The 16,940-nt window shown below is 42.8% G+C and overlaps 2 protein-coding genes across 2 annotated transcripts; one reads left to right on the top strand and one right to left on the bottom strand.

Moving 5' to 3' along the window:
* Positions 1 to 181: 181 nt before the first annotated feature.
* Positions 182 to 11,291, bottom strand: LOC108882512 (nacht, lrr and pyd domains-containing protein 1b-like). The gene is made up of 21 exons (XM_018675048.2): positions 11,226 to 11,291; positions 10,199 to 10,333; positions 10,035 to 10,091; positions 9,523 to 9,696; positions 9,243 to 9,419; positions 8,786 to 8,968; positions 8,518 to 8,691; positions 8,257 to 8,430; positions 7,563 to 7,609; positions 6,747 to 6,814; positions 6,623 to 6,656; positions 6,175 to 6,246; positions 5,701 to 5,807; positions 5,281 to 5,336; positions 4,829 to 5,043; positions 4,472 to 4,737; positions 4,218 to 4,331; positions 2,220 to 2,361; positions 2,004 to 2,078; positions 1,740 to 1,814; positions 182 to 1,415 (listed from the first exon to the last, which is right to left on the bottom strand). Exons 2-21 carry the CDS (start codon positions 10,291 to 10,293, stop codon positions 1,111 to 1,113), a joined length of 2,610 nt encoding a protein of 869 aa, XP_018530564.2. The 5' UTR covers positions 10,294 to 10,333; positions 11,226 to 11,291; the 3' UTR covers positions 182 to 1,110.
* Positions 11,292 to 11,778: 487 nt separating this feature from the next.
* Positions 11,779 to 16,380, top strand: taf5l (TAF5-like RNA polymerase II, p300/CBP-associated factor (PCAF)-associated factor). Its single transcript, XM_018675045.2, has 5 exons — positions 11,779 to 11,986; positions 12,483 to 12,624; positions 13,587 to 13,691; positions 13,772 to 14,532; positions 15,108 to 16,380. The coding sequence occupies exons 2-5, from the start codon at positions 12,486 to 12,488 to the stop codon at positions 15,903 to 15,905; spliced, it is 1,803 nt and encodes a 600-aa protein (XP_018530561.1). The 5' UTR covers positions 11,779 to 11,986; positions 12,483 to 12,485; the 3' UTR covers positions 15,906 to 16,380.
* Positions 16,381 to 16,940: the final 560 nt, after the last annotated feature.

Genomic DNA, 16,940 nt, shown 5'->3' with positions numbered 1-16,940 from the left:
AATTTTTGGGTGCGGAATCCAAAACTCAGTCAGTCAATCTCAGTTTTTTTCTATCACATCAAGTTTTTGAACTGTAGGATCCCCATTTTCTTAAAAAATATGAAAAATACTGTACTTAACAGATATGTGCTTGTTTTATAAAAAAATTCAAATATTGACATACAATGAAATATGAAAGAAACAGGCATGACTGCAATGTTTATTTAACACTATTATGTTTTTACAAAGGATACGGCTACTGTAATTATAAGTGTGTGCAAGTAGTTAAGGTCTGTTTGCAGATATTGAAAGTACTGACCTATTGGGAGCTGCACACACCATCACTGCACTGTCTCAATTGTGACTGCACAAACAAGTTGCCACGTAGCTGTTGATGAGTCCAATCGTAATCAGCTCAAATTTTAAAGTTTTCTTCAGTATCAAAGTGATTTATTGACAGTTGTCACTACATCAAACTTTACATAGCAAATAAGAACTGGTAAAATTCACCTTACTCAGTTTTTGAAATTACAAAGAGAGTAGAAAATGAAAATTTGTAGAAAAAGTACATCCCACCCCAGTGAAGCAAAATCTAAAACATGTATTTGAAGATTGTATTAAGATGGTTATATAAACCTGTAAAAACCACATATAAAAACAACCTCAAGGCCACATACTGCATATAAATATATATTTTATATACAGTCTATACTCAAGGCTGATACTTAGTCATATAATTATGTAAGTGGCAGTGGAGGGACAACACTAAAAACATAGAAAAATACCAGAGAAACATTTTTAGATTTAGATCAATTTACAGTGTAAACAACAGTCAGCTGATTGTTACAGTTGACACCTGAGTTTAGGATCACAATGGTTCGACCATTATCTGCTCTTTTAATTCGTTTTGGAACGAAACCATAAATATTTTTTCCCTGTATCTGCAACATTTCTCCATTTTTATCACATCAAACATCATCATGGTCTGAGGGCTGTTGTGCAAAACTCTGTATATCAGAGTGAAATTTCAAAAGATGGCATTTCAAAATAAAACCTCTTGATGTGCATTATTTAAAACGCACTGATACAATGCAGATTTCTTCAGTATTTAACTATGTGTTATTTTTGTTGTCATCTCAGCTTCAGCAGTGAAGAAAGAAATGGATCCACCACACAGAAATTCTGGATCAGTATTCTACAAGCCCTATTTCCCTTTCTTCGCACAGAGTCGATCAGCTCTCGTGCTTTGTCTGCCCTGGGCAACGCCTGGATTGACTCCATTTCCCCGCTGTTTATAACCCTGTTTTCCAGAAGAACATCCAGCAGTTCATTTAAAACAGAGCTGGACACTCTCTCGATAAATTCTGTCCGAACAGAGAACAGCCTCCTCTCCTCGTCCCCTCTCCTTGGTAGATTTTGGCCACTTGGATCAGGACCTGGAAGATAAGAAGATTAGACATTACTGAATTTTAAAAGTTTCTGTTATTTCAGACCATAACTGCAGAGCTTTTGTCCAATCCCTGTGGGGAACTTTGCAATTGATCCATTTTAAGGATTGTGGAGGAGACAGCAAAAGTCACAGCAAAATCAAAGTAAATCAAAGCAGATCAGGACGAGATTAACATGAATTAATGTAGGAACTCAGCAAGAGCACATTTAGATTTTTTATAGTTTCCCTGTGTTTTCCTGTCATCATAAAAACCCATAAAGCGCTGCAGAAACTCCATATTTGTAGTTTATCCGAGCACATCGTTGCTCACCTCCTCCTCCAGCTGCTACATGGACTGAGGCTGGTTCAGTGGGAGCGGAACCTGAAGCTGAGGATGAATCTGAACCTGAACCAAGAACAAACGATTTAGTTTGATAAGAGAAACTTCACTGGGTCTCATGTAGGTAAATTCTAATTATATAAAGTGAGCAAGGTGCATATTCAGAGATGAAATAGAGACCTGCTGAGATGTGTTTTAATTGGAAGTTTAGTCCACACACCCCTGCTAAAACTCTCATTCAACAGTGTTGCTCACCTCCTTGAGCTTGGCCTGGGTCACTGGCTTGAGGCTGGATTGACGGGGCAGCTGATCTTAACTCTGGTCTTAAATCTGAACCAGAAACAAACAGCAAGACAAAAGGCTGTGAAGGATACGGTTTGATTTTTCATCTGAATTAAAACAGTCATGAATTTCACATTTGTGTGAATAAGAAACTCATGTTTAATAATAACAGAGTCCAGCTTTCTTTACCAGTGAGGTCAATGTTATACTCCCAGACAAGTTTCTTCTCTTGGTCCTGGACTGTCACAGTCGCTTCCTCTGTGCTCAAATTCAGCCGAATCTCAAAAGTTGGGTGGTAATTTGGTCCATACTTCAAGTCAAATAGTGCACTCTGTAAATCAGTGACAGTGTCTCATGGTTACTTCACCATGTTAAGTAACCGTGTAAAGTTATGTTGCACTAATCAAAAACAATGAACCAAATGACTGTGATGTGAAGGATCTTGGTTATAATGAGATGAACCACAAGACTCAACCCACGAGACCTGCTGTTTGATGGTGAGCAGGTAGCGGACAGTGGCTTCATGGAGCTTTTTGGCTTACAACAACTATCTGCTGCAGAAAACAAGGTTGTTGAGATAAGTTATCCATCCATCCATTTTCCACCATTTATTTGGGGTCAGGTCACAGTGGTAACACCCTCTCCCCAGCAACGTTTTCCAGCTCGTCCTGGGGGATCTCAAGGCATTCCCAGGACAGTTGAGATATATAATCCCGCCAGCAAGTTCTAGGTCTATCCTGGGATCTAGTTGGCCGTACCCAGAAAACCTCAAAAAGATAGCACCCAGGCACCCTAATCAGATGGCTGAACCACCTCAACTAGCTTCTTTCAACAGAGTAGTGGCTCTGCTCCGAGCTCCCTCCAGATGTCAAAGCTCCTCGCCCTATCTCTAAGACTGACCCAGACACCCCACGGAGGAAACATATTTCTGCCACTTGTCACTACCTAAAGCTCCTGACCATAGGTGAGGGTTGGAACCTAGATCGACTGGTAAAAACAAAGCTTTGCCTTCTGGCTCAGCTCCTTCCTCACCATAAGAGGAACCTCAAGTTCCTGTATATATCACAAACAGGACTCTAGTCAAGAAACAACCTTGGCAGGGTCGAACAACCACAGAAAATTTGTTCGACTGAGAATATGGACTCACTTTCGTTATGCAAGGCCCGGACAGCTCATCGCAATGACCTGGATCCGCCTATATAGTAACCCCTGCAGGGTCCCCTGGGGAATGCAGCTGTAAGCCTTCTCCAAGCCTTCTCCAAGTCCACAAAGCACATCCATATACTAGATGGTCAAACTTCCACGAGCCCTTCAACACTCCTGCAAGGGTAAAGAGTGGACCCACTGTTTCACAGCCAGAACGGAATCCATATTGCTCCTCCAGAATCTGAGATTCCACAATCGGTCAGACCTTCTTTTCCAGCAGCCTGGAGTACATTTTTGTAGGGAGGCTGAGCAGCATGATACCCAATAATTTGAACACATTGAAGAGGCGTGTCAACCAAGACAGCCCCACAATGTCCAGTCTTCGGCATTCTCAGGGCGAATCTCACCCACACTGAGGACCTTACACTGGGAAGCTTCTTGACTACCTCAGCAACCTCTGCCAAGGATATAGATGAGGCCTCCCCAGAGTCTTCAGCATCTGCCGCTTCCACAGAGGATGTATTGGTTTAGGTCAGGAGTTTCTCAAAATGCTCTTTCCATCATCATCAACCGAGTGTTGAAGTCCCCCAGCAGAACTTAAGAGTACCCAGGTGGAACCCTTTCCAGGACACCACCCAGGGACTCCTAGAAGGCTGGCTACTCTGAGCTGCTGTTGGGTGCATAAGCACAGACAAGAGCCAGAGCCTTCCTCTCTGCAACTTGTAGTTGCATAGACCCTCTAGTTCTCCAGGAAGAACTCCCAACACAGCAGTGCTCACCCAAGGATTTGTGACTATCCCCACACCAGCCACACCCCACCAAAGAGGAGGGTCCAGTCCCTCTCCAGGAGTTTGCTTCCAAAACAAATAGAGTTAGCCCAATCTAGTTGGTACCACTCCACCTCCGGCACCAGCTCAGGTCCCCCACCGCACCAGAGGGGACGTTTCATGTCCTCAATGCCCATCCCCGTTACTTTCAGTCTGTTCCAGCTCTAACTGAGACATGTTGTATTTACTAGAAGATATACATGGACATACTCACCACAGGCTGAATTTTACAGGCCTCAGGACAGTCCAGGCTGTAAGTGTGGCCTTTAATGAGCTGACAGATGGAAGGGACTTCAATGTACTCAGTGTTTTCCCGTTGAACTTTCACCTTCAGGAGTGTATGAACGTTATTTCATTAGACAGTAACTGGGTAATATCTATTTCTTTTGGTGACAGCAAGACGCTGCTGTACTGGTGTAGACAGTAACAAAAGCTATAACATAAAAATGACAATGAACTGATTTTTACCTCCTGCAGTGGGACGTTCTCTGGCAGTAGGAACACAGTGAGTTTTCGGCGTTGCCTTGAGTATGTTGGTTGGTGAAACAGCAGAACTTGGGCACTTATTGGTTTCTGGATGTTTAGGAACCTTTCAATTAAATCCCATACCAAGCCGAAGGCAGAGAGGTGAGGGACATCCACAACCACATGGGTTTCTGTTATTTCCTGTGGGTCAAGGATGCTCATCCCATGATCACTGATGTGGACAACAGACAGTCCATCAGAGGGCAGTACTGTAGATACAAAGAGCCACTTAATGCCAACGTCCTTTTAATTCCACATTAGAGGTTTGTGTGTTTAAATCACCACACTGTCCATACTCACCAGGTGTTGTTTCACAGTGTGGGAGGTGCAGCTGAGACACAGCATCCTCAGGACACTTGATGTCAAACAGTGGACCTGCAGGCACCTTTCCAGCTGCCTGGAGGAGCTGCTCATCCCACTGGACGACCCTGAATGACAACTTCCCTTCCCGACTCATAGTAAACCTCAGTCGAGTCAGATCACACTGGTACACACCTGGATGTGGGCAACTGAACCTGTATGACACAGAAAAAAAGGCTTTGCCTTCACTCTGTGGACCAGCTCAGATAGTTCTTATTTAGCCTGGAGGTGTGTTTGGGGTCATTGTCCTGTTGAAAAACTAATGATGGCTCCACTAAGCACAAACCAGTTGGGATGGCATGTCGCTGCAGAATGCTGCAGTAGCTATGTGGTCTCAAATCTGAGGTGCCTGTATCTTATATGTGTTTGTGTGTGTTTTATGGTGTGTTTACCTGTATGAAGTTTCTTCACGTTCACTTGACACTTCAGGTGTAAAATGTGACAGAGCCTGGATTTTAGAAAGTCACAAAATTAGTTTTCAGAACAGAACAACTTGTACTTGTGTCCTGTGAAGTGATTAGAAACTTTCATTATACACATTTAATTAAGTACATTATCAGGACTCAGAGTTCTCAGAGCTCAGCAACACACTACATTTACCAATGACATATGGTTTACTGGTGATGTAGGTTATGGTATAACAATAGTTTAAGTGTCTCAATTTAACCTTTTAATATTTTAAACATATGTTTTCACTTCGTGGACCAAAGGTTTTTGCTTCTTCTAAGTAAAGAGTTGCTTTCTCTTCCTCAGACAACAGTCAACCAGCGTCTAGAATCGACTACAATGTGTTTGTGGATGAAGTGTTTCACCTCTGTGTTGTCCTCAGATAAATCAAACTCTGTGTTTGTTGTTTGTAGATCCTGTGTGAGATCAGGGTCGTCTGATGGAGCCATGTTCATCACAGGTGACCACACCTCTGTCAGGAAATAAAAGTTAGTGTTGAAAAAAAACCATTCTGAAATAAAAAGACCATTTTAATATCAGTAGAATAAAAATGAATTCCAATAGGAGAGGAACATTAAAATGTGACCATTACATTTTTAATTGGTTCATTAATATGTTACACATTTATTACCATGTTCACTTATTTCACAGTACCATATTTATTTATTTAATATTGGCCATTTAGGACCTTCTTTCACATCAGGTATCAGGAAACAGTTCACACACAGACAGTTCAATATTCAGCCACGTCAGGTTTCACACTGATGCAGGTTTGTTGCTTCTGTAATCCTCAAAACTTCAGTTCACCCAAATCCAAGAGAACATGTTTCTTCACTTACCCACAGTATCATCTCCTGATGTAGATTGTCGTGGATTTGTTTGTTGAATACTAAACGATTTCTTTAGACGACCTGTCATAATGAGAAGACTTCAGTATTTTAGAAATCTTTCAAAAACTTGTTTAAAACTAAAAATGTCATCGTTATTTTAGATTAAACCTTTTGTGCGATCAATCTTTGAATCGACTAAATCCCAAATTTGTTCAATAGGATTCAAATCTGGACTTTGACTCAGCCAGTCCATCAGTTCCAGAACTCCAGATTCCTTCTTTTACTTTCAACACTGTAACATGCTGATTTTGTCTCGTGTTAACTATGTTTTTAATGTATTTTATGTTATTTATTTTTTGAATTTTATCTATTCATATCTTTTCTGTACAACATGTTGTCCCTCTGTGGGTGTTAAAGCACTTTATAAATAAATAAAGTTGAAGTATATTTGGAAAACCTGGGACTGAGATTCCAGCAGCTTGTTGTTGGGCCTGGAATTCAGAAAGGCACAAAATGAGTTTCTCTAAACATAACTTATAGCTGTGTGTTATAAAGTGAATAAAAACATTCAGTGTTCATACGTATAATATGTGAGGAGATCTGGACCTCTTCTTTAGTAGTAGTGGATTAATGGAGTCTGTCAACGACGCTGTCATGAAAAGTGACAGGAAATAAAAGTTACAATCACAAAAATATCATGAAATAAAAAGACATTTAAAAAAAGGAACATGTTCATCAATAAAGGCAACAACAGCCAATAGGAGAGAACTAATTCAATATTCAGCTTCACACTGACTCAATGTTCATACGTAATGAGTCAGGAGGTGGAGGAGAAAAATATAACGTGATGATGGAGAAAGTCCTGTGTGAAAAGTGACACAAAAATGTCATTATGAAATAAAAAGATATTTTTAAAAAGATATTTCTAAATAATAAAGGTGATGTGATCATCTAATGTAGACAGAAAAATATCTCCTGGAACCAAACAACAGCTAACAGGAGATATACTGAGCTGCTCCTCTCATCCACAGTTCTGCTCTTAATTACAATTTAAATTATTTTCTTGTATATATTCTAAAGATTGTCTACAGTCATACTGTTCAAAGAAGATGAAAAATCAGTGGGGAGCATTAATTAATCGATTAATGCAGCCTGGACCCAGATATGTGCAAGCATTGATGGATTTAAATCAATTTAAATTTTTGGTAAGCAGCAGTCACAGTGTTTGCTGCAGGTCTGATGATCTTGTCTGAAACTGCACAAATAATAACTGAACATCCTCCTGCACTCACAGTCCACTGCAGCCTCACTTTTATGAAGTATAAATATATTGCATGTTTTCTTCTCAGGGCCACTGTAACATCTGGATAAATGAGGACCATATTGTCAATACTCACGTCTTGCAGAGGTCTCCGCTGTTATCAAGTTTCGTCCATAGTCCACTCTGTGGATATGAATTAAAGAGAGTTAAAACTCAAGGTGATTAATTTGTCAAACCTCCATGAAGTACAGTCTTTTGTTACAAGCTGTATTTTCTGTGATGTGTGAAGATGATGTGGATGGTAACGTCAGGTAACAGGTAACTCACTAACCAGAGTCTGAGCTGTCGTCTCTATTCTTACTTGTTGCTACTCACTCAGCATGTTTTTGGTGTGTAACTGTGGCTATAAGAAACTACATTTCAGAACACAACTGCTGTGGGTTCAGACATTTTCAGTCACAGTAATCAGAAATGGGATGTCACAATACTCAAACAAGAAGCTGCCAAACACGTACGCCACTCAACACAGATTAACACTGAGATTAAACACAGTTGAAGAGGGTCAGAAAAACTTATAGGCTTAAAGTTATCTTCCACATCAGTCTGCCTTTGTGAGACAGACTGATGACACTGTGGTGCATTGACTGACTTTCTTCTCTGTCTTCAAATTTCTATTTAGTTTCAGCTAATATTATATATTTCTAAGGTTGCACATGTTATTAGCACATTTACAAAATGTCCAAACTAAGATATAAATCACTGTTTTCCATAATTGACTTTTATACAAATATATTGACTGAAACCAGTTTAGAATCCAACCTTCCACTGACCTCAGAGTTTGCAGTGTACAGTGTGGACTCTTCACAAATTCAGAGAGCAGGTTCATTCCTTCAGTTCGCAGCTCATTTCCACTCAGGTCCAGCTCAGTCAGATCACAGGGATTGGATTTCAGAGCAGAGACCAGAGAAGCACAACCTTCATCTGAGAACAGACACTGTTTCAACCTGCAGGGAGAGGATGAGAGATGATCTGAACGTACAAAATCTGCTTTTTAAATTTCACTGAGGAGGAAGAGAAGAAGAATTCTCTACCTCAGAGTCTTCAGTTTACAGTGAGGACTCCTCAGTCCAGCAGACAGCACCTTTATTCCTGAATCCCAAAGCTGGTTGAGACTCAGATCCAGCTCTTTAAGATTGAAACGGTACGAATCCAGAGCTGAGACCAGAGATTCACAGCTCTTCTCTGATAAGCTGCAAGAACTTAATCTGAATAAAGAATAAAGCACAACAAGCTATGAGACGATGTAGATGCTGTTTAACTCCTGCTCAGTTTCAAACACATGGACCCAAAACACCAGGCGGTCTGACCTCAGAGTTCTTAAGAACCAGTATTGGTGCTTGAAGTCCAGCACACAGCAGCTTCACTCCTGAATCCTGCAGACAGTTTCCACTCAGGTCCAGCTCTTTAAGAGAGTAGTGGCTTGACTCAAGTCCTGAGACCAGAGAAGCACAGCTGCTCTCTGTCAATTCACAGCCAACAAGTCTGTAATAGAGGATAATATTAAGTTTAGACAAAGTGTTTTTCATTTGGTTCTAAGCTACTGCAAATAAAACTCAGAACTTCCTGCAAAGATGTTTCAAAACAGCTAAAATCCTCGTCTTTCTTTGAGCTCGGCACCAAATAAAAGGCAAAGTAACAGCTACTGGAATTAAAGCAGTTTATATCCTGGAGAAGAGAAATGCAGAGACAGTTCAAATGAGAGCTGCTGAAATACTGAGATGAACAATTTACAGGACCAGACAGTAACTGAACTGACCTCAGAATCTCCAGTCTGCAGTGTTTACTCTTTAGCCCATCAGACAGCAGCTTCACTCCTGATTCCATCAGGTACTTGTTTCCACTCAGGTCCAGCTCTCTCAGGTAGGAAGGGTTCACCTTAAGAGCTGAGGCCAGAGAGGCCCAGCTTCTCTCTGACAGGACACAGTCCCTCAGTCTGAATACAGAATAAAATGTGAAGCTGGTACTCTGGTACTTTTAGTCAGTCACTTATTTTAACATAATATCCATCAACAAAGACCTAATAAAGTCAGTCTGACCTCAGGGTCCTCAGTTTACACTTTGGACTCTCCAGTGCAGCAAACAGCAGCTCTGCTCCAGACTGCTTCACAGAGTTTCCTCTCAGATCCAGATGTTTAAAAGCAAACGGGTTGGACTCCAGTTCTGATGCGAGTTGTTCACACTTAGTATCTGAGAGTTGACCAGGAGGAGGTCTGCAGTCACAGAGTTAATCAGTCATATTTACAGGTGCTGACTGGACACAGCCAGGCTGAGTGTTTCCAGTCTTTGTGCTAAGCTAAGCTAACCGTCTCCTGGAGATTTCTCTCCAACTCATCAACAGGAACTTTTAAATTAGTTTTCTAACATTCAATAGATTAAATGATTAGTTGATTAATTGAAAAAATAATTGGCAGATGAGTCAATGATGAAAATGATCGTTAGCTGCAGCCTTACTTTTTACAGCATCCTGAAGTTGTGGGAAATGACCAGAGGCATTTTTCACTATTATTGACATTTTATAGATCAGACAATTAATCAAATAATAACTCACCTAATGTTAACTGATAAGAACCTTCGACGTTCATATTGCCTCCTCTTTTGTGCGAAGCTAAAGGATAAGCAGGTATAGTTAATGTATGGATGGACTGATTGATCAACAATAACAACAAATAAGATCCAGAAAATAAGTTTACAGCATAAACAGTGTGAGTTTACCATCCGTGTGAGGGTCCAGGTTCATCACACAATAAAGCCAGATCAGAGAGGTCAGTCACTGGCTGCTCCATCTTTTCTTCACCACAATCACTCATCTTCTTGGTTTCAATCAGTGTGAGAGGTTATTTAATGACACTGTAATTAAAACCTGTTTCATTATTGTACATACAGGCAGTGAAATAATAATAATTTTCTATTGTAGAATGCCATGAGTCAAAATTTTTGATTGAATTTAGGATTTGAGATATCATATTTATTCATTTTGTGCTTTGATTTAAAAACAGTGAAACAGTAAAGAAACTTAAAAAATGCCTGGTAATGTACCCAGTATTTAACCTGCAAACCATCCAAAAATATCGTCTAATCTTGAGAAATATTAATTAAAAAAAACTTCATTTATATAATTTCATATTCTATATATTTAAAAGTTTAAACGCCTATCTAATCTTTACTTCAAGTAGCACTGTTTAGTGGTACATTGTTATACGGAGCTGTTTAGTTTCAGTTTCTGTCTCTCTCCCATTGTTTTTTTCATAGCTATTCTTTTTCATCTTTGTCAGTTTAATACCAATTTAACCATTTTAACATCACTGAATAAGTCTGAAAGCTGCCAGACCAAGTCACTGTGTTTAAACTGAGAGGAAAACTGAATAGTTAACCTTAGATTACACGGCTCGGGTGTAGCAGAGGTTAGAGTTAGGATGAAGGTTAGGACGTTTATAAAACACGCCTGGTTAGAGGCAGGCTGTAGGGTCAAAGTCAGGGTTAGGGGGACAGATACCGACGGGTAAACAGACTTCACTTTATCGGGTAAAGACTTTGAATCTACCGCAACAAGTTTCCCGCGCGACTCGGGTGTCATGGCGTCGGTTACATTTACAGTTACAGTTTGTACGTTAATATTTTTGACTGAACTGTCGATTTGTTCGGTCTGAAAACACACCCCTTACCTCGTCCTACCTTTGTTTACTCACTAAGACTGCCACCTGCCATCTAACATGGTGTAACCTGAGTAACTTGAACTTACCTGATGGCTGATGAGGGATGATGCTACACCGCCTCCTCTCCTCTCTCCTACTTCCTCCTCTTCGCACTCTCAGGTCTCAAGTCAGTAACAATAATCAATTTCTCAATAAGCAGAACCTAGAAGTTGGTGTGAGGTCGTAAAAGTAGCCCAATGTTTTTATTTTATTTTTTATTTAATAGGTGATCTTTTTAAGAAACTGAATTCGGCGAGTTGCAGTGGGATACCCCCACAGTTTGAAAATTTAAGTTAGCCGAATTCGCTATTAGCAGTTCCTATTTGCTATGAAGTGTTGGATGCGGTGACAAATATCAATTAATTACTTTGATACTCAAGAAAACTTGAAAATGTGATGTTTCCCAGGCAGACTCTGATATTTCTAAGCGTGTTTATTGACATTTGAGTCACATTGGATGTGTATTGTGTGTATTATGGACTCACCAGTGTTAATTAATTGATTTATTACAAAGTTTATTTCTTATTTTACAGTAAAACTCCCGGTAGAGTTGCAAGATTTTTGAACGTGATTTGGTTCAGACCAAGAAAAACGAAACAGGCGTAAGTAGTCGATCGTCGATCGCTCAACACGAAGCCAGGCGAAGGTAGAAGATCCCGGAGCGATTAGATGGCGGCTGAGCGGGAGGGGGGCGGACGACCACGATGGAGCGACAAGCGGCGTAGTTTCATCTGGACTCCGAGTGGCTTTAAAACTTCATCATCTTACGTTCAGTAACCGAGGACGGAGCGGCACGGCACGATATGCAGTGAGTAAAACATTTCCAACCGGCGAAGCCACCGGATCGGTCCCGCTAAAAGTCTGGAGCCGCCAGGCCCCGCAGCTAAGCGCTAAGTTAGCCGGTTAGCTCAGGTCAGAAACCTCCTCTAATGTGGAAACCTGGCAGCTTTAGACCGGATTAGCTCACGGCTCCGGTGGTTTCAGACTCAGAGATTATCGAACATCCATGTTTAGAGCGTCAGTTCAGCCGTTTACTGTGTTTTTTTTTACCTGAGGAAACACGTTAGCTCGCTGCTTTGCTAGGTAGTTAGCTACTGGGAGGATGCTGCACTCAGGAGGGTCAAGTTGTTCAGGAGAGGATGAACCTGAATCTAACCGCTGGTGCAGCACCTCACTCACCTGTAACCTTTCAGTTTAACAGTTTGTGCTCCTAACGAGCACTAACGTGAGATAAAGTGATGCGCAGGTGTTTGAAGACTCTCAGGTGTGTGAGATGTGAGTGTGTGACACTGTGCGGGTTTCAGGTCATGAAGCGGGTTCGCACTGAGCAGATCCAGTACGCCGTGGCTCAGTACCTGAAGAGGAGGCAGTATGTGGACACGGACGGGTCCCTGAAAGGAGCCAAACTCTTCCAGTCAGCGGAGGAGATGGCTGCCAGCCTCACAGGTGAGTCAGCTGCACAGGTGGAGGTGATGGAGCACTGTGTTTACTCCGTCATACTCATCATACAGCTCCACCAAGAACACAAAATCAGTGTATATGATGTGATGTATCACTGCCATTGTTAGCAGAGTGAGCTACTTTTTCTGTGTTTAAGCAGGTAAACACTGATTCAGGCACCGTTAGGCCTTTAATCCAGGTGTTTCCAGCTCATGGAGGCATTTCAGTTAGCCTGCTTAAAGACAGGAGTATGTTATTATCTCTCATGTCCATCGTGAATAAATGTCCACGAAAATGTTGGGAAATCCCCAAACTTCCCTGAGAATCATCATGTTTTTCCAGTTTCTCACTGAATCTAGAATCAGAGATTTATGTGATCATCTGTCCAGAATGAGAATTAAAGGCTGGGTGTTTTATGCATGAAAGGCCCACGTTCCACACAGGTGTTTTGAATTATTTTGCCTGATTATACCTGGAGGTACAGGTGAAGTCTCAGGGCTGTAAATCTCAAGTTTCATTAAGATTCGATGTTTGCTGACGTCACAAACTCTGCTGTGATATGATTGTGATTTGATTCAGGGGCCAGTGATCGATCATCTGCTGATTTAACACAATCACTTTCATTCATATCGAATCACAAAAAATATTATTTTTAATCCTGAGCTTCAATAAAAACAGATAAATCCTGTTCACTATGATTTATTGAGCTTTAAAGTTCTATAAAAGAAACTGAAACAACATTAAATTCATTTTGTAACATTTCAACAGGATGTTCTGTAAACTTTACTCCTTACTTTGAGTCAAACTAAATAGTTTTTGAACTAAACTGATAATAACCAAAGTATATTTATATTGTGAGGGACGTTACAACATGTCCAATGTTGATGGATGTTTACACTCCTAGTGGTAATCCACCATCATCCACTTCCTCTTACTTGGTGTTACCCCCCCCCTCCCTCTCTGAGCAGTGCAGACAGAGTCGGGTTGTGCCAACATCGTCTCTGCTGCCCCCTGTCAGTCTGACCCGCTGCAGTATGAGGCTCAGTACTCGAGGCTGCGCTCCTTCCTCTCAGGTACGACGCTCACATTCAGCTGTGTTGCTCTCTAACGCTGCCGTCAGTTAAAATGTCTGCCATGTGATCTCCTGAATTAGAAACAGAGATATCCTGGGCGAAGGAGGTGAGCAGCATCCTCTACCCGCTCTTCGTCTACCTCCACCTGGACATGGTGCGCTCTGGCCTGAAGGGGGCGGTGGATGGTTTTTACAGTCGTTTCCACGGCGCCTTTCTCCAGGACGGCGAGCAGCGAGCCACCATCGAGCAGCTCCGCCACGTGCTCACCGCTCAGGATGTCGCAGCCAACCCCAAGCTGAGCGCCTTCTTGGAGCACAAGTACGTGGTTCACCTGACGGAGCCGGCCTACAGCTACCTGCTGCGTTACCTGCAGAGCGAGGACAACAGCGCCCTCTGCAGGGCCCTCAGCACGCACCTGCAGGTGGAGGTCACCGCCTCCCGACGCACAGACTACCAGCTGTACGGAGCAGCGAGCGGGGCAACTGCCGCCCCAAACTCCACCTCCTCCTGGGCGGGAGTGGACGGGGCGGAGGGCGGGGAGGGCGTGGAGGTGCCTGCGGGGATCCCACAGAGCGAGGCGGCCCTGGAGGCTCTGCAGGACTGCATCAAGAAAGTCCGCGAGGGCCCCCCCTCGCTCACCACGGTGTGTTTTTACGCCTTCCACCACACGGAGCAGATGCTGAACACCGCCGAGGTGTCGGCCGACAGCCGGCTGCTGGCCGCCGGCTTCGACAGCTCCACGGTGAAGCTGTGGAGCCTCCGAGCCAGAAAGCTGAAGGCCAGACCGCATCAGGCCGACGTGTCGCGCATCCACCTGGCCTGTGACGTCCTGGAGGAGGAGGTGAGATTATGGCTTTCATGTCTGTTTCTTATTATCTGGTCTGTCGAATATCAGGGAAGTAGAAACATTCATCGTGAATTTCCAGATGTTTTTAAATCACTGGTTTTGTCAGAACAAACTGATAAAGAGGAAATCCTCAGATCTGAAAAGCTTGACACAGAATATTTGGATATTTATCATCAAAATAGAAAAAAGAACAATGTGATAAACTCACATTATTGATTCAGTGGAGAATATTCTTTACTTGTTAACAGAACCCAAAGTAATTTCCATTTATTCTTTGCTGATATTCGTTGTTTTACATCCAGATAAATATGAATCAGTCTCATCAATGAATCATTTAACTGATTAAAGCTGAAACGATCAGTTAATTATTCACTGACACAAAATGAATCAGCAGCTCCACACTGCAGTATATGATTATCCCCATTTCCTGACATTTCAGTTATTTAGAAATATCATCTGTTTCTATTTGTTTACTGATATTTTTCTCTATAGTTTGAATTCACTCAGATGTTCTAGTTTAAGATGAAGCCAGGGGATGTCAGATGTCACCTCCTCTTGTTTCTCCTCAGGTGGACGAGGAGGACGTCTCCGGCAGCGAGATAAAGACGCTGCGAGGTCACAGTGGCCCCGTGTTTCGTACGTCCTTCCTGACCGACAGCTCGGGCCTGCTCTCCTGCTCCGAGGACACCACCGTCCGGTACTGGGACCTGGGCAGCTTCACCAACACGGCGCTGTACCGGGGCCACGCCTACCCGGTGTGGGACGTGGACGTCAGCCCCTGCAGCCTTTACTTCGCCAGCGGCTCCCACGACCGCACCGCCCGCCTCTGGACGTTCTCCCGCACCTACTCGCTGCGGCTCTACGCCGGACACCTCGCCGACGTCGACTGCGTCAAGTTCCACCCGAACTCCAACTACCTGGCCACCGGCTCCACAGACAAGACTGTCCGGCTGTGGAGCACCCAGCAGGGGGCGTCTGTCCGCCTGTTCACCGGCCACCGCGGCCCCGTGCTGTCGCTCGCTTTCTCACCTAACGGGAAGTACCTGGCGTCCGCCGGCGAGGACCAGCGGGTGAAGCTGTGGGACCTGGCATCAGGGACGTTGTTCAAAGACTTGCGGGGACACACGGACAGCGTCACCAGCCTGTCCTTCAGCCCGGACAGCAGCCTGGTGGCGTCCTCATCTATGGACAACTCAGTCCGGGTGTGGGACATCCGCAACTCCCACGGCGGGACGCCGGCCGACGGCTCGTCCAGCGAACTGGTGGGACTGTACACTGGAAACACCAGCAACGTGCTGAACGTCCAGTTCATGGCGTGCAACCTGCTGCTGGTGACGGGAACGGCACAAGAGAAAGCAGAACAGTAGCCACAGACGTCTGGATTTTGTGTTTATGTTTGTTTAAAAATGTCAGTCCGTTGTTTTCCTCCTTAAACATCACCACCTGCTCAGGAGCCTGACTTTTGTTTTCATCATTAGCTCTCGGCGTAGAAAAGAAGCAACATTAAATATCTTGTTTTTGTTATCTCAGGCTCCAAAAACCAGTTTTGATCTTCATTTATAGACGAATGATCTTCTTCTCCTCGGTGGTGTTAAGTCTTCAGTATTAAAGAATTTCTCAGTTTCTCTTTTAGCTGATGATTAAAAAGTGTAAAGTTCTGGTGCCTTTGTGGTTGAAAACTGTTTACTCTGCGGTCATGCACAAGATTGATGATCTGTAAAAGCTGCAGCGTTTGGAAAATATTGTTCCTGTTGGATAAAAAAGACAGCAGCTGAAAAAAGAAGAAGTTGTTGTTGTACCCAAACAGAAAATGAAATGTTTATATTTTGAACTGAAACATAAGTTACGTGTCGTCTTTGTTCTTTTATTTCCTGGGTGTTTGATGCTGATGTTTTTCTGACCTCCATCAGTTTGTGGGAATATAAACTAAAACCAGGAAGTCAGTTAGCATGTTAGCATGTTAGCTCTTCCTGTTGTCAGTGTGTTTCTGGTTAAATGTCTGAAATAAGGTCTGTGGTTTTAACACAAGCTCAAGACATTTTCAGGTTTTATTCTCCGACATAAAATGGGTCAGTAAATCCCCCACTTCTGATGTTTGAAGCTTTTACGTGTCTTAAAAAAGGCGGTTGCTAACGAGTGTCTAAATGAGACTACAGAGGTTGTCGGGGACGTTAACATGAAAACCCATCTACTCACCAGTCCACCTTTACAGCCTCGTTGTGTTTCTACTCACGCTCTTTCAAACTCTCACTAACTTTCTAAGAAGAAAGGCTTTTGGTAGAAGAGCTCAGAGCTAAATGAAATGACCAGTTGGAAGCTTAGTGGTGGAGACGCTGACGTCATGTGACCGTGGTGGAGTTGGTTTATAGCCTAACATTAGCTTCTTACTTCTGGAGAAGGTT

The sequence above is a fragment of the Lates calcarifer genome, linkage group LG5, assembly GCF_001640805.2.
Source record: "Lates calcarifer isolate ASB-BC8 linkage group LG5, TLL_Latcal_v3, whole genome shotgun sequence".
NCBI lineage: Eukaryota > Metazoa > Chordata > Actinopteri > Centropomidae > Lates > Lates calcarifer.
This window is presented reverse-complemented; position numbering and strand designations above follow the sequence as displayed.